The 22,941-nt window shown below is 35.5% G+C and overlaps 1 protein-coding gene across 6 annotated transcripts in view; it reads right to left on the bottom strand.

The window, feature by feature from the left end:
• The window catches only part of NF1 (neurofibromin 1), a 295,569-nt gene that overhangs the window by 150,004 nt on the left and 122,624 nt on the right, over positions 1-22,941 (bottom strand). For all 6 annotated transcript variants that reach the window (XM_063628603.1, XM_055255928.2, XM_063628607.1 and 3 more), the window contains exons 13-24: positions 16,208-16,342; positions 11,705-11,818; positions 9,109-9,188; positions 7,475-7,598; positions 5,791-5,946; positions 4,376-4,625; positions 3,782-3,855; positions 3,465-3,548; positions 1,604-2,044; positions 1,107-1,246; positions 699-821; positions 156-239 (exon numbers count right to left, since the gene is read on the bottom strand). In XM_063628603.1, coding sequence (XP_063484673.1) covers positions 156-239; positions 699-821; positions 1,107-1,246; positions 1,604-2,044; positions 3,465-3,548; positions 3,782-3,855; positions 4,376-4,625; positions 5,791-5,946; positions 7,475-7,598; positions 9,109-9,188; positions 11,705-11,818; positions 16,208-16,342 — 1,805 coding nt within the window. The remainder of the gene's footprint in view (positions 1-155; positions 240-698; positions 822-1,106; positions 1,247-1,603; positions 2,045-3,464; positions 3,549-3,781; positions 3,856-4,375; positions 4,626-5,790; positions 5,947-7,474; positions 7,599-9,108; positions 9,189-11,704; positions 11,819-16,207; positions 16,343-22,941) is intronic.

Here is a 22,941-nt window from a genome sequence, read left to right as displayed (position 1 = left end):
GTAATAAAGATTAGTGTCTTTACATATTTCAAACACAAAAGTTTGACATCTAAAAAGTTTAAATACACATAAAATACAAGTATAAAGCTGTAATTAAGTAGTTATAATTCTCACAGTAAAACCCACTAATACTTGAAGGTCATTCTCTTTTTTACCTTGTAAGACATTTTACATCATCATCTGCTGCTTGGTTTGATGTTCCCATAACCCAGTCTGTTAGGTATTCTACCATCTTATTCCTATAGAATGGTGGAGAAAAGAGAAACAACAAATACTTTTTTTGAAGCCACATACACACCTTTAGTCACGTAAGATTTCTTATAGTGCAAATAATTTGCCAGATAACCTAAGTGACATGATGACTTTATAAAAGAGATATTGCTATCACAGACATAAAAGCCAGAAGGGAACAAGCAACATGGATATTTATCCTCCATCATGGCCCTTAGTTACGGTATCAGATTGGAAACAGAATCAAATTCTTAGCTCAAGTATAGCACAGTTTTAGAAAAAGGGAGCATTGTCACAGGCACAAAGCTTTAGGGAAATTTGAGAAGAGATGTACAGAAAAACAAAATGTAAATTGCTCTCTTTTCATGTCCTCCTTTCTACCAATAACTGCATATCTACTCTTTTTCTGTACTTCATTGGACATATTAAGATTTACAAGACCCTACCTTGCTCTTTTGAGAACTCACCTAAATTTCATCTCTTGGCAAAATGAGAGGTCATCTCTCCTTGCCATCATTACTTCAACTAATTGACACAGTTTCGTTTTTATTTGAATTGCATGGACCATATTCCCAAGCACACGAACATACCTATATAGACATAGAAACAATTAAAAAATTATCAGATATAGACAAAAGAGAAAGCATTCAAAATACTTTAGTCATCAAGTAAAACGAATTAAATGTAAGTTTGAAAACAATAAGATATTTATTTAGAAAAGAACATACACAACTTCTGGTTACCTTACTGTCACACTCTAGTTTGTGCGCAGTAAAGAATGGCAAATTATTTTATCAATTACTACCAATATCAGTGTGTAAGAGGTTTTTCTTATCTCTTAAAATGTTTCTGCTACATTTCAGTAGAATGCTTACCTTACCAGATTTAACATCATTGTTTCAATGCTAGCTTGCCCTAGATGTTCAGAGCTGCCTTCAGTATGATTATCTAGCAAGTTCTTCATTATAGCTATGGTTTGTTCTACAAATTGAGTATTGGTATCAGTCAATAAAACCTAAAGAAAGAACAAATATATTAATGATTTGCCATCAATGCCCAGGAGACAGACCCCTTAGAGAGATGAAACTGACTGATAGAAACACACGGAGTAAGTGCACCCACAGGCACAGAGCCAAATAAGCACACAGATATACGCAGACACTCGTACCCATACACAGGGCACATATACCCTCAGGCACACATACACACTAGAGTTCCTAAGAAGCAAGGTGACCCCTACATTGAGATGACTCTTCTTTCTGCAATTTTTTGGAAATTTTTAAAACCTAATTTAAATAATCTGAAAGAAAAAGGCTTATTTCAAACAAGTCACTATTCATAGGGAAAGGTGAAAAATAAGAGAACACTTTACCTGTCCTTGGGAGTCAAAAAACTTGCTGATGGTATTCTTCAATTTGTTAAATAGCATTGGATACAGAGCAGGACTCAATTCTAGACCCACCAGATCCTTAACATTGGTCCGTATTTGAAGTCCCACTTTCTCATGGTTACACACCATTAAGGACAACAGCCGATCCATAAATTTGCTGACAGGTGTATCTGCGTTTCCCTCTGAGGACATCACTGAAATCATAGAACCCTTACGTTCACTGACTGGACCCATGGGTGGACTATAGGTTGCCAGGCCAGAATTGCTTCTCTGCTGGAGGCACACTCCCCCAAGGGCACAAAGGAAGCCAGTCATGTTGATCCATTCCTGTAGGGAGTCTGTGTCAGACAAATCTATGGATCCTCCTCCACTCACATGGGACATTCGCCTCTTAACAATGGTCTTGTGAAGGCTTTCAGCAGCCTAAACACAAAATTTTTGTGCAAAGCATGAATTAAACCTTAACTAGTTGAGACTTAACAAATTATGCTTTATCCAACATTTCTTCCATGACAAAAGTACAAAAAATGTAAAAAATACATTAAAATCAACCCCTAAAATTACCATATACATTTTTAAAGAGCCACTGATTTATTTTTATCATACATTAATATAATCACCCGAGTATCAAATTTCTTTTAAAAAGTTTTGATTTCACATGGAAGAACCTTGGAAACATCATGCTAAGTGAAAGAAGCTAATCACAAAAGCCCGCATATTCTCTAATTCCATTTACAGAAAATATCCAGAATAGGCAAATCTACAGAGACAGAAAGTAGATTCGTGGTTGCCTAGGGCTAGAGAAGTTGGGGGAAGAGAGGCAAGAAATTGGGTGGGGGGTCGTTAGAGGCAGAGATAGCTAAAGGGTACAGGCTGTTTTTCTCAATTGATGAAATTGTTCTAAAACTTGATTGCGGTGATGGTTGCACAACTCTGTGAATATATTAAAAACAGTCACTGAATTGGACACTTTAAATGGGTGAATTGTATGGTATGTAATTATATAAAACAGTTATCCCCCCAAAAGCTTTCATTCTAAAGCTACATGTCCCCTCCAAATAAAGGTATTAGGTACACACATTTGCTTCGTAAAAATATAACTTTTTTCTATTGTAATTGAAGCATGACAAAAAAAACCATGGGGGAATAACCAGTTTTTATAAATCACCTAATAATGAGAGCAATATGAACATTACAAATCAAATACACACAAACACTAACTGATCATTAACTTCCAAAGTAACAGATAATATAGTCAATAGTAATAGTTGAATGAACTGTCCACATTTTAAAATTTCATTTACTCTATGGGTTCAATCTACTGCCTAAGACATTCCTTAATTACAATACCTAACAAAATAGCAAAATGAATTGTTTCCATGTTAATTTTTCTCTACCTCTGTTGCTCCTTTTCTGAAAATTCTGTGAAACACCCTGATGAAGGGAGAAAGAGCAAGAAAAGGTAAAGAAATGGTCTCCGCAACAAACAGTCTCTAGCAGTGCTGCCCAGTATTTCTGTGATGACGGGAACATTTTCTCTCTCTGCTGTCCAATAGAGTAAGTAATTGTCATATGTGGCTACTGGTACTTGCAATGTGGCTACTATATGGTTGAGGAACTAAATTTTATTTAATTTTAATTATGTTAAAATTTAAGTTAAATAGTCACACATAGCTAGTGGCTACCACATTACAAAGTACAGGTCTAGATAAACCACAACTAAGTATCAGTCTTCAGACAACTATATGTTTACTTTACTGAGCGACTCATGAAAGATTATCAAAGTGAAGTACATATATTTAGCAGATCAGTTAATAGACAAAAGTCAACTTTACAAACTTACCTGGCCATCTTCCATTTTGGCTTTTGGATAGTTAAGGATTAGTTTTGTTGCTTGTTCCCATTTTGCATGTGTATCTTCCCAAGCCTAAAATGAAGGCAATTATCACTTGAAAGCAACTTTAAGTCTAGAGCTAAACATCAATCAGCTACAGCCAAGTTTCAAACTTGATGTATATTAAATACTCAGATATTATACTTGTAATATGCACATATCTTAGATTTACTTCAAAAGCTATTCCTGATCACACATATGTAACAAGAGGCTTCCAAATTGAGGGTGGGCGCCTGGGAGGGGTGTTTCTGTTGCTAAGGGCATACCTCAGTGTTTCCTGCAGTGGGATGCTCAATGCGCCTCAGCAGTGCCATCACTCTTTTCTGAAGTGCTGCTCTTCCTAAACAAATACAATAGCAAATCAAGTTACTGCACTTAGAGGCCTGCCTGCCAATGGAGAACCTGATAAACCCCACCCAAAAGGAGTAAGAACAGCAGAGCAAATGCTTCAAATGATAAAGCCAAAAACTTCCTTTCACTAACCTCTTATCTTGGACTCTACAATGTCCACAGAATAAAATAGCTATTCCCACCTATAATTTACTCAAAACATATGCCAATGTTTGTAAAACTTCACTATCTACAACTTAGGCAGAGTAAATTACATAATCATAACTGATGGTAACATATACTGCCAGTTATTTTTAAAATGTATAGCATATTAACAACTCAGTGGAAGATTAACAATTTATTTCAAATGCTTTTTATTTTCATCTTACTTTGTTCAGAAAAGGATTTCAAGTAAGCTACTTGAATTTCCCCTGTAAACTTACAAAGTAGTGACCTTAGATACATTCTCACAATCAGATGCCATGTGCTTTGAGGCAGACTGAGTAAAAAAAACCACTATTCACATTTACCTGTTGACATCATATTGCTGACAGAGGCAAACTCCATGAATGTGTTATAGTTGGGCAAGAGGTTATGCACTGACACTTCATCCACCCCACACCGGATATCTGCTTCCTCACAGAGGTGGCGGAAACAGGACATAGCTACCAGAACAGCTTCAGTGTCAGGGTTCCACAGAAACATGTACAGGGCCACTTCTAGTTTGGTCTGGGCTTGTCGGCAAATCGGGGGGGTTCCGCTGCATCCTGCTGCACTATCCTGAGAGTCAAGGGTGGAAGACATATATTTGCAACTGGGGTAATTTTATGTATAAAATCTAACAATGCAATAAACTGTGCGTGTGTGTGTGTGTGTCTCAGCATACAATAACTCACAAGAGCTTTTTCCTTTAATCATTATAGGAATTTTTCAAACCCCAAAATATCTTGTCCAAATGAGAAATTAGATTATCTGGACCAACATAATGCTACTATCTGTTCAATTTCAAATCAAATAGATATTATCCTATTCCAGATTCCAGAAATGTAAACTGATTCTAACATGGACAGGTAAACCCCATAACGTAAATCCACTGCAGTAACGATATAATGTACCTCCCAGTCAACTAGAAATGACGAAAAAAGAGGAAGTAACAGGAAATTCTATCTACTTGCTATAGGGAAGTAATAATATAAGTACACTGCAGCACTCATTGAAACAAGGGCATAAACAAGAACTAAATATTGCTGTAGAAGATATACTTGATTCTGACTTACTTATTCTCCAAACACGAAATGGAGAAAATAATTGAATTAATACATACAAATTCTACAAGTAAAACAGACAATAGTAAGTACCATACTGCTTAGGTGTTTTCTCCTTAACAAGGTTGTATTAAAAATTAGGAATGAAAAAAGTTTTGGTTTGGAAAATAAACTCTTCTGTAATGATCTGATATTTTCACTTGAAATATGATTTATATTTAAAAGAAATTATACACACAAACACAAATCACAGAAACACTTATCTTTAACATGAAGCAAAATACTTTGTTTTTATCCCTGTAAATCTGTACCTTTGTTAGCTGGTACAAATTCTATACTTCTGTGGTATGAATGGGTTTTTTATGGAGTGGAGGTTTATAATAATTATAATTATCAGATATAGCTTGTAAGTGTCAAGTGCTATTTACACATCCTTTTATTTAACCTTCTTTAACAACTCTGGGGCAGGAACTATTACTGTCCCCATTTTAAAGTTGAGGAACTGAGGAACAAGGATGTTAAGAACTTGCCCAAAGTTCCACAAAAAGCAGTAATAGAACTAGATTCTAAGCAGTTTTTCACTATTACACTATTATTACCTAGATGAAATTTACCAAAGTTCATTCAGAAAGCAAACAGAGTACATAAAATGATACAGGAAAAGTACAGAAGAAGCTGACCAAAGAGGAGTTCCCTTTTCCCTTCCGGAGAGAGGCTCCAGGAGTACGTAGTAATTCTTCATGATCCATGGACATTTGACTGGTATTTCCACTAGAAGGAATATCACATCCTACCCCGTAAAAAAGGAGAAAGTGACAGGAACCTCTATCTGCCTGCTAGAAAAAATAAATAAATAAGCTTTACTGAAGCACTGACAACCAAGAGGAATAAACACTTATTTGAGTTGTCTTCCTGTTTGAGACTCTCCTAAAAAACCTCTCGTCTCAATCTCTATGCCCCAACTTGAAGGAGATTCACTAGCAACCCATTAGAACAAGTAAGGTTTACTTAATGTCTTTAAAATTTCTTTCAGTTTCCCATTCTCTAAATCATCAGAAACAGTAGATGCTACAAATATAAATTAAGTCTAACATAAACATGAGTAAAACATCAACAATGTAAATCTACCGTATGAAAACTGTAATTCGATCTCAATGACAAAGATTTTTTTTCCATAAGATTTTATACTGTGCCATGTTGGGATAACCAGAAATTGGCTCTTGAGATTAAGTTCTTCTGGACCAGTAATCAACCCTGGTATGTATATACACCAAGTATGTCACAAGAGTGACGTGCCTACCAGGGCACTATGAATTCATTACTGGATTCCTCATACTCGCATTCTGGAGATTATACCATAGGCAAGGCCATGAAAGTCTGAAGTCTAATCTCTTTCTGTATCTTTGGAATAATGGCAAATTCTACTACATTAACACATCAAATAAGCCACATGTGAATAAACCCACTTCACCATTAGTCTATTTCTAAACAGAGACAACTTATTAATAACAAGCTGTAAAATACTGAACAGGATATGAGTTTCATACATTTAAGGTTTTTCACAGCTATGCTTCTAGTACCAGATAAAAACTCATTAAATCAAGTACTCCGAAAACTAGGCCATAACAGAATTCCTAAATTGATTAATTATAGAAACTATATGTTAAAAGAAATTTAAGGCTCTTCTCTATCTTCCACAACCTCACCATGTTTCAATAGTTCAGAATCAAAACATTTCACTCCACCCCAACGAGTAAGTCTCCTGACATTTTCAAGAGGTGAAACTCTTATTGGAGGAATAGAAATAAATCTAGATTGAGGACCCTCAACTGTTTCCCTTTGCTTCTTGATAGATAATTCTCTGGACTAGTTTAGCCATGAGATCTAGGTCTTTACGATTTCTCAAAGCTATGATTCTAGAACTGGACAAAAACTCATTAAATCAAGTACTCCCAAATCTACGCCATAATAGAATTCTTAAATTATAGAAGCTATATGTTAAAATAAATTTTATGTATGAATTACGTCTTATGTATGAACTTGAGAGTAAAGATAGAATATGCTCCTCAAGCTACTTTGGTTATAGCAGTCCCCACTTTTCCTAAGCCTGCCCCATAGAGACCTATTTAACTCAACTAGAACTAGAATTCATCAACAGTGTGGTTCTAAGGCCAAAGCCTCAGAATAATTTTTAAAATGCTGATTTGCCAGCCATTGTCCTCTGCACATATATTTCCTTTTGAGAACATTGGGAGGAAGGAGGAGCTGAAATAGAACCTAATTTGGCTATAAAACACTTTCTTAATCTCTCACCATTACCATTCCAAATATTCTTCCATTTTTTAAATATGTCATTTTGCTTACCTTATTTTTAAGAAGAAATTTATTCCTGCAGATCAATATTTCCCGCAACCACTTGAGAATTTCTGTGCTACTAAGCATTTGATGACTAGTTAATTTCTTGCAGATGTAAAAAAGCATTTGTGAGCTGCAGTAACATAAAGTTCATTGTTACTAGCATCATCAATAACCTAATGCAGATATAACCAGACATAAGAATGGCATTCTCTCATAATGAATACAAGTTTAGAGAAGCTTAGTTTTTCTTGTAAGGTTTTAGAGAAACAGTTACCAAAGTGTCAACAGCATTATAATCAAAGGAAATAAGTCTACAGGTTATAGAAAAAAAGCAAGGATTTATTTATAAGCCCCCTATGTTTCATTAAACTCCCAGTGCTTCTATCCATGTATCTCATCTTTGCAGTAGACATAAGAAGAAACAATAAACCACATGCACAGCAGAAACTGCCTATAAACCCAGTGCTCCACAGTGGGGGTCTGCAAGCTACCATCCACAGGCCAAACCTAGCCTATCACTTGCTATTGTAAATATAAAGTTTTAGTTAAACACAGCCACGCCCATTCATTCACATGTCTGTGGCCACTTTCATGCTCCAAAGGCAGAACTGAATGGTTATGACAGAAACTATGACCCACAAAGCCTAAAATATTTACTATCTGGCCTTTTAGAGAAAAGTTTCCTGATCCCTACTCCAGAGCTGCACTGTCTAACATGGTAGCCACTAGCCAGCCACGCATGGCTATTGAGCACTTTAAGCGTGGCTTGTTCAAATTGAGATGTGCTGTAAGTATAAAAGACACACCAAAGTTTGAAGACTTTATTAAAAAAAGAGAATGAAATGTCATTAATAACTTTTATATTGATTACATGTTGAAATTATAGATAATATACACCGGGTTAAACAAAACATTATTACAATTAATTTTACCTGCTTCTTTTTACTCTTTAATGTAGTAAGTAAAAAACTTTAACATGTGGGGTTCTCATTATATTACTAGTGGACAGCACTACTCTAGAGTAAGGTTTAATTCAGCTGCCAAGTAACTTAGCACAACCATTCTCATAAGATAATGGCAAACTTGAGGTTTACAGATTTACATTTTCCTCAGTGTGGTGACTTCATGCTCATTAAAATGTAATGATTTATATAATCTAGGAAGTAGACCACAAAATTCTGTATATATTTTTTTCTTCTAAGCAGGTGTCCATTATTAATTCATTCATCGAAAGCATTGGTATTACAGAAAGTTTATGAAACATCAGTTCAAAAAACTGAAAAAAAACAGTATTGTTACAAAATTTTATCATTCTAGGCTTATAACTACGAAAATCTATTAAAAATACAGTAGTAACCACATTGAAATCTGAAAAAAGTAATATACCAAACAACAGTACTTGTGTTAGGGTGACAAAATTTAGCACTATTCTTAAAATTTATTTTCTAAATTGCTGTGATACTTTTTCTTACAGTTAAAACAAGAAATTCTAATAATTTGAAGTCAAATAAAATACAAAACCATAAAACCTTTGGAAGTATAAGTTTTACAATGTACTAAGTACTACAGAGTTAATATTTCAAGACAAAAATACAAAATAAAATTTAAAAGTTGAATTTAGAAAATAAAAGTACATATACCTAATCTCCCAAAATGTTTCTACAGGAGCATCAGGATTCCACAAATCAATGCTATCTAACTGATGAAGAACCAGCAGAGCCTGAATTTTTTAAAAAAGAGAAAGACAAAGAGAAGACTCACTCAAATATTTTTGGTAAACATAACACTGGGGTACTTATTTTATAAATGCTAAGAAATTGAGCTCTTTCATTTGTAGTTTCAATATATAGTAAAAGATAAAAAGAGAGAAACTCTGGTGAACACAAACCTCTAGGGAATAACACAGAATGAAATCATTTTATTCCCATCATTCTGACTCTAACTGGCATGTACATACAAAGCTAAATGATGAATTTGGAACAATATATAACTGTAAAAACTGCTTTAAGAAACAAACAAAATAATTTCAATAGATATTAAAGAACTCTACGAAACAAAGTTAATCCCCAAGTAAGAAGGCTTGCCAAAATTAATACACACAGCAAAAGATAAGTAAAAACTGTCTCACTTGCCACAAAGTCTCTTGTAACAGAAAAGAGCAATTATTTTTCAAAATCAAGAGAGAGGAAGCAAAATGGATTCTGTATTTCATAGCAGATTATCCATTCTAAAGTATTTCAATTGATCACAGAACTGAAATTGGAATCTGGCTCAGAGAACATTAACAGGAATTAAGTAATTCATTTACAATATATAACATATAAATAGATTATTACATAAATTAAAACCATCAAAGATATAAAAAAACACAAACTCTTCCTTTGAACTGATCCTATCTTAACTTCAATTCTACAATCCCAATTCACATTCCTCCCACCACTCCTCTACCCCCAACCCAGCAGACACTGTGAAGCTCTGGACATTTCTTTCAGTCCTTGGTCAACATATCAACATTTAAAGGCCAGACCCATATTATCTTATTTCAAACATTTTTATTGTAATTACTTTGAGATATTTAATGAAAATTGCAATTTATTGTGAGAATCTTAAAAAGCTATATAATTTATAGCTCTCATATCAAGGAAAAACAACACAAAATTCAATTTTGCTACTATTGTACAAAAACTTGGTACAATCTACGGCACTAGTTTTTTTAAGTGACAAATTCTCTATATTTTTGTTTGATAAAACTTTAAAAATATATATTGAAAGAAAATGTGTTAGCCTTTTCCAGGCTTTAATTTTCTTTTCATATTGCCTTCTTTTTTTTGTATTTTCCACGTTTTAACAAAGCCACAAATGCAGTATACTCACTTGACATTTCATATTTTTCCATATTGCTGTGTGATCTATATAAGTTTTAATAAATGTTTAACAGCTCGCCAAGTTAAAATACCATTCTCATTACTGAATATTAACCCATTCTCCTCCCAGTAAATAAAGCTCTCTTAATATTCTCCTATTATAATTAAGAGCAATAAGTACCTATGTGTGCAGCTTTTCCCTTTTGAGTTATATTCATAAGATTTTTAAAGTCACAGAAATTGAATCATTTGCATAAAAAAAGAAATGTTTGTATAGCTCCTGCCAAATAGCCTTCCAAAAAGACTATAAGAAATCTATCAATTTACAGGACCAATAGCAATGTACACAAATGGAAGCAATGATTACGTAATAAGTGCTAAAATATTTTTATAAACATTTTTACTGGGTATGTATAAACATTTTTACAGTACGTACATTAGGATGGCTACAATCAAAAAGACATTATAACAAGTGTTAGCAAGGACGCAGAAATATTAAACCTTCATATGTTGTTACTGGGAATATAAAATGATACGGCTGCTTCAGAAAAAGAGTTTGACAGTTCCTCAAAAGTTCAACAGAGTTACCACATGACTTAGCAGTTCCACTCCTATATACTTAAGAGATATGTCCACATATAGACTTTTACACAAATGTTCATAGCAGCATTATTTGTAATAGCCAAAAAGTAGAAACAACACCAAACGTCCACCAACTGATAACTAGATGGACAAAACAGGTCCATATAATTAAATATTTGGCAATAAAAACAAAGAAAATAGTGATTCATACCACAACATAAATGAACCTTGAAAGCATTGAGTCAAGGTAGCCAGACATAAAAAGCCACATATTCTATGATTCTATTTATATGAAATATCTAAAACAAGCAAATCCATAGAGACAGAAAATAGATTAGTAGTTGGTAGGGATGAGGGAATGGAGAGTCAAGTTTCTTTCTGGGGTGATAAAAATGTTATGGATTAGAGAGTAGTGATAGTTGCACAACTGTGTGAATAAGAACTACTTAAAATGGCCAAATTGAGGGTATGTGAATTATGTCTCAATTTAAAAATCAGTATTTTTAATATTTAATAAAAATATTTTTAAAAATTTTAAAGTCGACTGCAATTAGAAAATCTTAAACTATTTTATTAAGCATCAGAATTTGTACAATGTTATTGCTATGTGATATAAAGCAAGTAAACCCCTTCTTTCTCCATGGAGATTTATAAAACAATGTATAGACATAAACATACCATTCCCAGAAATGACATCTATTACTCACAGAAACCACACACCAAAGGAACATCATGAATGTACATAGTTACAACCTTTCCTTCAAGAACCTGGAATTCATTTTCCCCTTACCTCCATTGCTTCCTGAGCAATCTCTGGCATGTGTGACTGAGGGACCAGCTGGACGAGCCCTGTAATTAATTCTGCTGTACTGCCTTGGGTTTCGGGCCCCTGTTTTCTTGGATTCTGCAAGGAAAAAAAGGAAACTTCAATTAAAAAAAATAAATAAATCGAGAGAGATCAGAAGGAGGAAGAAATAGACAGTGACTGCTAAAGGTACCAAGTTTCTTTTAGGGGTGATAACAATGTTCTAGAACTAGGCCGGACACAGCGGTTCACGCCTGTAAGCCCAGGACTTTGGGAGGTAGTGGTGGGTGGATCACCTGAAGTCAGGAGTTTGAGACCAGCCTGACCAATATGGTGAAATCCTATCTCTACTAAAAATATAAAAATTAGCCGAGTGTAGTGGCATGCGCCTGTGGTCCCAGCCACTTGGGAGGCTGAGGCAGGAGAATCGCTTGAAGCTGGGAGGCGGTGGTTGCAGTGAGCCAAGATTGCACCACTGCACTCCAGCCTGGGTGGCAGAGTGAGACTCCATCTGAAAAAAAAAAAAAAAAAAAAAAAAGAAATAAAAAGTTCTAGAATTACATAGTGGTAATGGTTGCAGAACCTTGTAAATATACTGAAAACAACTGAATTGTAAACTTTAAGATGGTGAATTTTATGGTATGTGGGTATGATATTTTTATCTCAATAAAATAAAAATTTTATTAAATCAAAACTTCTTTTGTTAGGGACTCTTTTAATCCACATCTATACTTGTTCATTAATGTGAATAATGTCCAGGGAAACTCCTAATGAAAACAAAAACCACTAATTCCCGTTAAAAATTACATCAACAATATGAGGAATAATTTTTTTTCCAACAATAGTAAACTGGCTAAAGAACGTATCTCTGGTTTGGAACTTACCGGTTTTGAGCTTATACATGATTGTGATAAAAGGTAAAGGATATACATGTTGGATAAGGATTGCATGACTATCCCGTACAGCCCTCTTGACCCATACAAAGGTCCTGCCCAAATCCACACAGCTGGTAACAAAGCAAAGGCTAGAATTCACATCGGCAGATACCCATACTTCGGTCCTTTTCATTGTGGAAAAATACAGCGTACTAAGCAAAGAAAATTAACGCTATGTATAAATGTGAATGCCTACTTTTTTTTTTTTTTTTTTTCAAACGGAGTGCAATGGCGCGATCCCAGCTCACTGCAACCTCTGCCTCCTGGGTTCAACCGATTCTCCTGCCTCAGCCTCCCGAGTAGCTGGGATTACAGGCATGCACCACCATGTCTGGTTATTTTTGCATTATTATTAGAGATGGGGTTTCACCACGTTGGCCAGGCTGGTCTCGAACTCCTGACCTCAGGTGATCCACCTGCCTCAGCCTCCCAACATGCTGGGATTACAGATGTGAGCGACCACGCTCTGCCGAATGCCTACCTATTTAGAGACTAATATGTTTCTCTTAACTTGGAAGCATATATTTGCACTTCAAGAATATATGGTTCGGCCAGGCATGGTGGCTCTTGCCTGTAATCCCAGCACTTTGGGAGGCCAAGGCGGGCGGATTGCTTGAGGTCAGGAGTTCGAGACCAGCCTGGCCAACATGGAGAAACCCCATCTCTCCTAAAAGTACAAAAATTAGCCGGCGTGGTGGCGGGTGCTTGTAATCTCAGCTACCGGGGAGGCTGAGGCAGGAGAATCACCTGAACCCAGAAGGCAGAGGTTGCAGTGAGCTGAGATCACACCACTGCACTCCAGCCTGGGCAACATAGTGAGACTCTGTCTCAAAAAAAAAAAAGAATATATGAAGCCAATGCAACTTGTGTCCCATATTTTATTTTGCTAACTACAGATTTTTCCCCATTATAATGACTAAGGTAAGCCCTCACTGCAATATATTTGTAATTCAAAACTGTTAGCTTATTTTCTGACATTCATATAAATTCATCCAAAACCAAATCATTTTCATTGAATGCCAAAGACACAACAATGAAAAAGAGATGTGTTTCCCATCCTCCATGAGCATGTAGTCTCATGGGGGAAGATACATCAATAAGAGAATCAGATCAACAAGTATAAAAATGCAAATCACATAAGAGCTATTAAGGTACATGCTGCTATGACAGCCTATAACATGGAAAAGTGTCCTAGTCAGTGAGGCTTCCTTAGTGCAGTGACAATAGCTTAGAATGAGTAGGAATTACTATGTGAAGAGTAAGCAGATTCTAGGTAGAGGGAAAAGCAACTGCAAGGGAGGTATGAAGGCATGTGGTTAGAAAGACTGAAAGGAAGACCATCACGAATAAAGGAAGACAAAAAATGTAATGCTACATGTGGAAGAAATGGTAGATGGGAGAAAGATTTTGCACGACCCTGTAGATCTATTTGGAGTTTGGTCTTCATAAGCAAGAGCAATTTCAACTAAAAGGTTTCAAGCTGAGAGGGGGCATAATAAGATTTGCTTTTTAAAGAGACTGCCATAACTTCAGTGTGGAGAAATGATCAGGGGAATCTAAGAAACGATGCAAGCTGAGTAATTAGGAGGCTTGAGAAATTGAGAGTACTAAAATGGAAGACAAAATCTTATTACTTTAAAAATACCATGATTGAGACCATTTAATAATTATTCTTACATTCCTCCTAAATTACTGACTCAGAATTTTTATGTAAAAGACAAAATGGTCAAATATTTACAACAAATCTTCTATTTTAATGTACTTATGGTTACTTTGAGAAAACTTACTAACCACTAGATGGCAGCAAAGCAAATAATTTCCATTTTAAATGATCCTTGGAAAACGGCAAGTTTTGCTTAAATTCTTCTTGAAACAACATTTAGCAGAAAAGGCATTGGTGAGCTTGGTGCCTGCTTTGAATGTGAATTATCGCCATGTAAACAGAGTACTGCTAGTATTATGTGACCTTCATGATGAAATAATGCCACAAATAGCTTGTAACACATAACAAAGGAATGAAGAGAAAGGGAACTTCATTTTTTTATAGAGTTTCACTGACAGGTTTTATGGAATTTTTTCATGCCAAAGATCTGTTTATTCTAATTAGACTTTCAAACTTGAATGGGTTTTCAGGGTTAAAGTATCACAGGCCTTCTTTTGGGGTCACTGATCCTTTGGGAATGTTCCTTCTTCTTTCCACTCTCCAAGAAAAATTACTCATAAATACACATTTTTAAAAAATTCATGAAGTTTCATAGAACTCTTGGAATCATAGGCATGTAGTTACAAACTCCCTGTATTACAGTAATTTGAAAAATATGCCACCAAAATCGAAAGCACCTTAACACTTTTTAAAAAGCCAGTTACTGAGCAGAGTGATAAGAAACCTTGCTTGATGCTGCTCTCCAGGGACTGAAGAAGCTCAACAAAGGTTAAACATGTCATCCTATGAAAGACACAATATAGAACTATTACATTTGGTTCATTAATATTAGTGTTAAACTGTATCTTATTAATAGCAATAATAGCTAACATTTATTTAGTGCTTATTATGCACCAGGCATTGTTCCTAAAGCATTGTATGTACTATTTCAATTTTCCTAACAGTATCTCTGAGACAGGAATTATTATGATCCCGATATATCAGATGAGAAAACTAAGGCACAGAAAGATTAAATAGTCATCCAAATCACATAGCTAGTAAGTAGTCTCCAGCATCCATGCTGTTAATCACTTCACTATGACTCATTTTTATTACTTGCGTTGTTCCTAATTACTCTGTGTACCAGAGTGATGTTCTCAGAAATTTATTATCATCTGAGGCAATAAGAGTAGTTATGACAATAACTGACTACTAGCCAGGCACAGTGGCTCATGCCTGTAATCACAGCACTTGGGGAGGCCGAGGCTGGAGGATGGCTTGAGGCCAGGAGTTTGAAGGCAGTGAGCCATCACTGCTCCACTGCTCTCTAGCTTGGGAAGCAGAGTGAGACCCTGTCTCAAAATATTGATAATAATGATAATCACAATAATTCAAGTACTAACCACACCCATTTTCACCTCATTCTTTTTCCAATACAGTATTTGTAGGCAGAGCCAATGATAACAGAAAGCTGATAACACGAAGAAAGGGGGATAGAAAAGCTAAATTGGCAAAAGCAACTGGAGATTTTTTAAACCAATAGTGTAGATGTAGACAGCACTGTGATCGATGGTCACTTCTATCCCCCATACCAGGATTATACCTGAATAATATATAACCTAGTAATAGGATGAGAACAGAGATCTCATCAAAGTATGTTAGTTTAATGATAGGGAAATTAAGAATAAAGAGAAATGTTAAGAAATGATGAGGGCAATTAAGAATCTGATCTAATTATATTAGTATTCATTATACACTAGTTTTCTTAGAGATGTCTTAGTTTTCAGATACGATCAGAAAGGATCAGTAAGTGCTCTTGAGCTAAAAATTATCCTCAAGGTCTTGGCATTTCAGCTAAACCAAATTAACTTAGTGTGATAATTTTGAGACATTTCATAAAAAAATACTTACACAAAGCAAGAGCTTTGGATCTGCATGAATTAGTTTCACCATGGACAAGAGAAGATACTTATAGCTTCTTGTCTCCAGGTCTGTAGGTTTTTCTTTAAATTTAAGGCTTGTTACTTTTTCTTTAAATGTAAGACTCTAAAAACAAAACAAAAACATGGTATCAGACATAAGACTTGGATAATAGCTATCCAACCTTTTAAAAGAAATTTATTATTAAAAAACTTTGAAAAAAGCTATTTTTTATACTACCAAATGTGTGGTATAAGTAGAAACACTCAATAGTAAGCATAAGGTCAGTATTATTAAGCTTAACAAAACAATGAAAATCGTTTTTGCACCATTTATATTATTTTTTAATCAATCTAATAAAACAATGAAAATCTATTACAATACTAAAAGCTTAGTATCAGGTTGTAAAACATCTACGTAAAAAACTATTTTCTAAAATGTAAAAACATAAGGGAAAAAATATTTGGTCTATAGTTCTCACAAATATAAACACTGGGTAATTCATTTAACAAACATTCCCCAGACATACATACAAGTATTTCATAGACTCTACAACATTATCAATTGTAAGATGCAGCATTATTTGATGTCCCAAAAGGAATGAAAAACTGCTGTCAATTGTAAGACACCATTTAAAATAAGATACATTCCCAATTTTAGAGAAGAGTAAAAATAAGTGCTTCTTAGAATTAATGAAATATGTTATGTAGGCAATCTTTGTATTTACTAGTTTAATTGTAAAATTTGCTTTTTCCTTCGACGGCACTCCACCTCTTTTAAGTTACAGAATGCATGCATTTTGCCTGAAGAACATTCGTAAAACAGAAAGAACTCTGAGAAAGGTAAACTTACAGAAAATATGTTTCAATTATAGAGACATATGATGAACTAAAATAATTATAGATGTTTTTCAACCAAAAATCCAACAATTATATTCTAGAGCTAATATCACCTATTATTATAAAACATTTCCTTCCTTTTTCCCTTGAAAAGAACACAAAACTATCTGATTTTGACATGAATGCCTTTATGTAAACATATATATAATATAGAAATAATAGACTGTGTACCAACTGTGGACCCATAATACAAATGTCCAAGTAAACAGGCTGTCTTTCAAAGTTAAGAAGCAGACATGCATATCTACAACACAAATGAACTATCCTCAATGTTTAAGTGAAATATGCATTTGTTATTATACCCAAGAACACCGAAGGGTTTTAGTCCTCAGGGGGGAAGAATAGCTATTTAATGCACACATTTATACTCAAGAATGTCACTACAGAAGAGAAACAGCAAAACTTCCAAATAGTTTGCTTTTATAACTGCCCCCCGACCCCAAAGCAAATGTTTTATTAAATGATTTAATAAATTCTGGTTTTAATGTTTGTTCTCTTTCAACTGTATTTTTTTCCTCACTCTAAGTTGAGGTGTTTCACCTTAGATCAAGCTGAAACTTTGATTAAACAAATTTATTTACTTTGATGTAACTAAGTGTAACTATCAAATGGCTCTTCCCTGATGCAGCCATTGCACAGGCACACAAGATCAGAGAACAATTAGCAGGTATCAGAATTTTTCCTTAAGAATCATTTCCAAAAAAAGTAAATAGTCATATGCCACATAACATTTCAGTCAATGATAGACAATATGTAACATAGCTGAAAAATTCCTATCACTTAGTGACATAGCCACTATGATGTCCAAGCACAATGCATTATTGTTTGTAGTGATGTTGATGTAAACAAACCTTCACTTCTAGTCATATAAAAAAAAGTATAGCACATACAATTATGTATAGTATACAATACTTGATGAGAATAAATGTTACTGGTTTATGTATTTATTATAATATACTTTTTTTTTGAGACCAAGTCTCACTTTGTTGCCGAGGCTGGAGTGCAGTGGCGCAATCTTGGCTCACTGCAACCTCTGCCTCCCGGGTTCAGGCAATTCTCCTGCCTCAGCCTCCCGAGTAGCTGGGACTACAGGCGTGCACCACCATGCCCAGCTAATTTTTTTGTATTTTTAGTAGAGAAGGGGTTTTGCCATGTTGGCCAAGCTGGTCTCGACTCCTGACCTCAGGTGATCCACTTGCCTTGGCCTCCCAAAGTGCTGGGACTACAGGCGTGAGCCACCAGGCCCAGCCTACTATAGTATACTTTGTGTTGTTATACTCCTACTTAAAGATAAAAAGTTAACTATGAAACACAGCCTCAGAAGGTCCTTCAGGAGGTATTCCAGAAGAAGGCATTGTTACCACAAGAGATGACAGCTCCACACGTTATTTCCCCTAAAAACCTTCCAATGGGAGCAGATGTGGAGGTGGAAGACAGTAACACTGATGATCTTGACCCCATGTAGGCCTAGGCTAATGTGTATGTTTGTGTCCCAGATCTTAAAACAGTTTTCAAAATAAAAATTAAAACAGAACATTTTCAAATAGAAAAAACTTACAGGATATAGAGAAAAATATTTTATACAGCTAGCTGTACAATGTGTTTTAAGCTAAGTGTTATTACAGGAGTCAAAAAATTAAAAAATTTAGAAGTTTATATTTTAAAAGCTACCGTAAAGTTAATTATCATATAAAAATATTTTTTATAAATTTGATATAGCTTAAGTGTACAGTGTTTATAAAGTCTACAGTATAGATCCTGAGTATGAGAAAAATGCAAAAGTATTCAAACTAAAATAAATTTTAAAAAATTTTAAGTCTACAGTAGTGTAATGTCCTGGGCTTCACATTCACTCAACACTCACTCAATGACTCACCCACAGCAACTTCCAGTCCTGCAAACTCCATTTGTGTTAAGTGTCCTATACATTTTTTTCTTTTATGCTGTATTGTTACTGCACCTTTTCTGTTTGAATAAACAAATACTTACCATTGTGCTACAACTGCCTACAGTATTCAGTACAGTAACATGCTGTTTAGCCTAGGTTTGCAGCCTAGGAGCAGTAGGCTAGACCATATATCCTAGGTATGTAGCAGGCTATATAACCATCTAGGTTCATGTAAGCAGACTCTATGATGTTTGCACAATGACTGAATCACTAAGTATGCACTCATTTCTCAAGACATGTCCCTGTCATTAAGTGATGTATGACTCTATTAGTTTAATTATGTCACCTCTTAATCCCAAGTATCAACATGTAAATTCTGTTCCAACATGGCTGCCTAATATGAAATGTATGACTTCAGAAATTCCAATAAATTTAATTCATCTCAAATACCTTTTAATTTTAGTGGGTTACAGAAAGTCAGGAACAACATGCTAAAGAAGCAATGTGTTTCTTAATTAGAAATGTAAGAAAAAAATTCATTCATTCATTAGCTGATCTTCTATATTGCAGGTATTAGTAGGAATACAAGCTGGTACACGTGATCTGGCCAAAGATGAGAGGCAATCATGTCTGGGAAGAAATTCATGAACCAGAGTCTTCAGATATCTATTAAAGGCCCAAACCACTTGTTAATTTAGACCATGTGACTGAATAACAGGCATGTAAGAAAGATCTGGTGAGCCAGCATGCCATTTAAGATAAAAAATGTTGAGAAATAACAAATATTTGTGAAAATTCATACATCTGTTATTGGCAGTTTTGAATTTTATGAAAGCAGGAGATGTTAGTTTACAAATAGTAAAATTAGTGCTAAGACAAGTATTTCAAATATTAAAAAAAATACTAAAAAAGTACAAAGGAGAAGTTATGGCTCAACATTCATATAAAAATGGCCAAAGAGTTTAAATAACTAAAAAGTCAATATAAAATAATAATACTATCTTAGATTGTATTAATAGAAACAGGGTATACAAACACAACAGTTTAATAGCTTTTATCAATTATTACATCATAGTATTACATCTATATCACTAACATCAGATCTCAATATGGCGTTTTAATTTTAAAAATTTTTGTCAGGTTGGTCTTTCCAGAAGAGAAGCAAATCAGAAACAGGAGGGTTTTTGGTTTTTTGTTTTTGTTTCTTTGAGACAGAGTCTCACTCTGTTGCCCAGGCTGGAGTGCAGTGACACAATCTTGGCTCACTGCAACCTCCGCCTCCCGGGTTCAAGCGATTCTCCTGCCTCAGCCTCCTGAGTTGCTATAACTACAGGTGCCTGCCACCACGCCTGGCTAATTTTTTTGCATTTTTAGTAGAGACAAGGTTTCACCATGTTGGCCCAGCTGGTCTCAAACTCGTGGTCTGAAGTGACCTGCCCGCCCTGGCCTCCCTAAGTGCTGGTATTATAGGCATGAGCCACTGCGCCCGGCCTGGACGAGGATTTTGAAACCAGATCAAGTAAGAAATTCATTCCTTCATTCATTCTGCAAACATGTACTAAATGCCCAATATGTATCAGATGTTGTTCAAAAGTTAGGGATTCAGTGTTGAATAAGCCAGACAAAGCTACTGCTTTCATCAAGCTAACTTGCTACTGAAGAACGACAACTAAAGAACCTGATAAAGACACTGAACTGAATGTCAAGAAACCTCAGAACTAACTCTGGTTGACTGTTCATTAACCATGCATTTGTTATTAATATAACTTTATTTAAGCTTCAGTTTCTTTAGCTATAAAAACAGACCCAACAAACACACATACACTTTTAAAGAGAGCTAAAAGAGGCCAGGCGCAGTGGCTCATGCCTATAATCCCTACACTTTGGGAGACCGAGACAGGTGGATCACTTGAGGTCACAGTTCAAGAGTAGCCTGCCCAAAATGGTGCTAAATGGTCTACTAAAAATATAAAATTAGCTGGCATGATGGTGGGCGTCTGTAACCCCAGCTAGTCGGGAGGCTAAGGCAGATCACTTGAACCTGGGAGATAGAGGGTGGAGTGAGCCAAGATTGCATCACTGCACTCACTCCAGCCTGGGTGACACAGTGGGACTTGGAGTGGGACTCTGTCTCAAGAAGAAAAAAAAGAGAGAGAGCTAAAAGAAGAAAATCCCTTCCAATGCCAAAACGATACAAAAAGAATTCTATGAGTACAGAATAACCTTACTCAAATATCTGCAGGGCCACCTTGTGGAAGAATCAGAAGTATTCTATAGAGCTCCAAAAGAAAGAGGATCAATGATGGCTGGAAGTGACAGAGACATGATTCTATCTTGGTCGAAGAGAAAATTTTCAAATAATTAGCTCCTTCCAACAAGTAACTTGTCTCTCCAAAATACAAAGTGTTAGTAAAGCCTTGAAGCAGATATTATTTTACTTTTAATGTTTTGCAACAGAACTCCTTGATTGCTACTTCTGAAGCAAGCTAATGGCTCAGGTTTATCAGTCCCAAATCATCTGATGCAACGCAAATGAGGGACAACCCACCGAACATACTCTCATACTCTGTAATACAGTGGTTCTCAACTGGGGGTGATTTTGTCCCCCAGGGGACATCTGGAAATGTTTGGAGACATGTTTGGTTTTCATGGCTGGGAGGGCTGGAGGGTAAAGGAAATATTGGCATCTAGTGGGTAGAGGCCAGAGATGCTGCTGAATATCCCACAATGCACAGTACGGCCCCCTATAACAGAGTTATCCAGTCCAAAATGTTAATAGTGCCAACAGTAGGAAACTCTGATGTTAGGTATTATCTGTAAACCATTTATTATATATATTTTCCTGTGTTGCCAGACTCCATGCCACCTGTAGTGAGTTTTTTTTGTTTGTTTATTTTTTTTGAGACAGATTCTCGCTCTTGTTGCCCACACTGGGGTGCAATGGCGCCATCTCAGCTCACTGCAACCTCCGCCTCCCAGGTTCAAGCGATTCTTCTGCCTCAGCCTCCTGAGTAGCTGGAATTACAGGCATGCATCACCATGCCTGGCTAATTTTCGTATTTTTAGTAGATATAGGGTATCGCCATGTTGGCCAGGCTGGTCTCGACCTCCTGACCTCAGGTGATCCGCCCACCTTGGCCTCCCAAAGTGCTGGGATTACAGACGTTAGCCACCGTGCCCGGTGTTGAGTTCTTCATTAGGCATTTTCAAGCAAAAGCTATAAGCCTTTTGCTTGGAATCTCGGTGAGGGGAAGTGCTGTGTATGCTTAGTTCATCATGCTTCCCTGGCATTAGCACCTTTGCCTGGCAAAGGGTAGAACGTCAATACTTCCATACTGGTTATCTCACTGTTAACTCACCAAGTTTATGAGGAGTGACATTTTACCCTAACAGTCATTCAAAACCTAAAATTTTCCTATTCTAAAAATTGTTTCATATTAAATTTGCTATTTATTTTCTCTCCTGGAAATATCAGCCCAAAAGCTGTCCTTTAGTCATTATGTACAAATATACATACATATAACATTTCAAAAACATAAACAGCTTAGGAATGATTTTGAAAATTAAATGTATATTGATATTTTCAGAAAATAATTAAAAATAAAAACTAAATTCTTATTACAGGTGTCCTTGGGCCAAAAGAGGAATCCTCTCTAGTTATATCTTTTCGGTAAAATAATATGTAGCTCTGAGAATCAGCTTATAACTAGGGCTAAGAAGTAAAATAACTTCTAAGTGTAGAGAACATATTCAGACTACCAATCAAATTTTACCTCTGTTCAAAATAATCATTTACTTTCATTTTTAGTCCTTATTCACAGAAAATTATGGGCAGCTGGTAAAGTGGATATTGAAGTTAAATAGGAAGTGAATATTAACCTCCCACCAAGCCCTATTACTGGAGGCCATTAATTTTCTACCAGAAAAGGTAGTAAACT

The sequence above is a fragment of the Symphalangus syndactylus genome, chromosome 20 (genome assembly GCF_028878055.3).
Source record: "Symphalangus syndactylus isolate Jambi chromosome 20, NHGRI_mSymSyn1-v2.1_pri, whole genome shotgun sequence".
Lineage (NCBI taxonomy): Eukaryota > Metazoa > Chordata > Mammalia > Primates > Hylobatidae > Symphalangus > Symphalangus syndactylus.
Note: the sequence above shows the minus strand (reverse complement) of the source record. Positions and strands in the feature narration are given on the sequence as shown.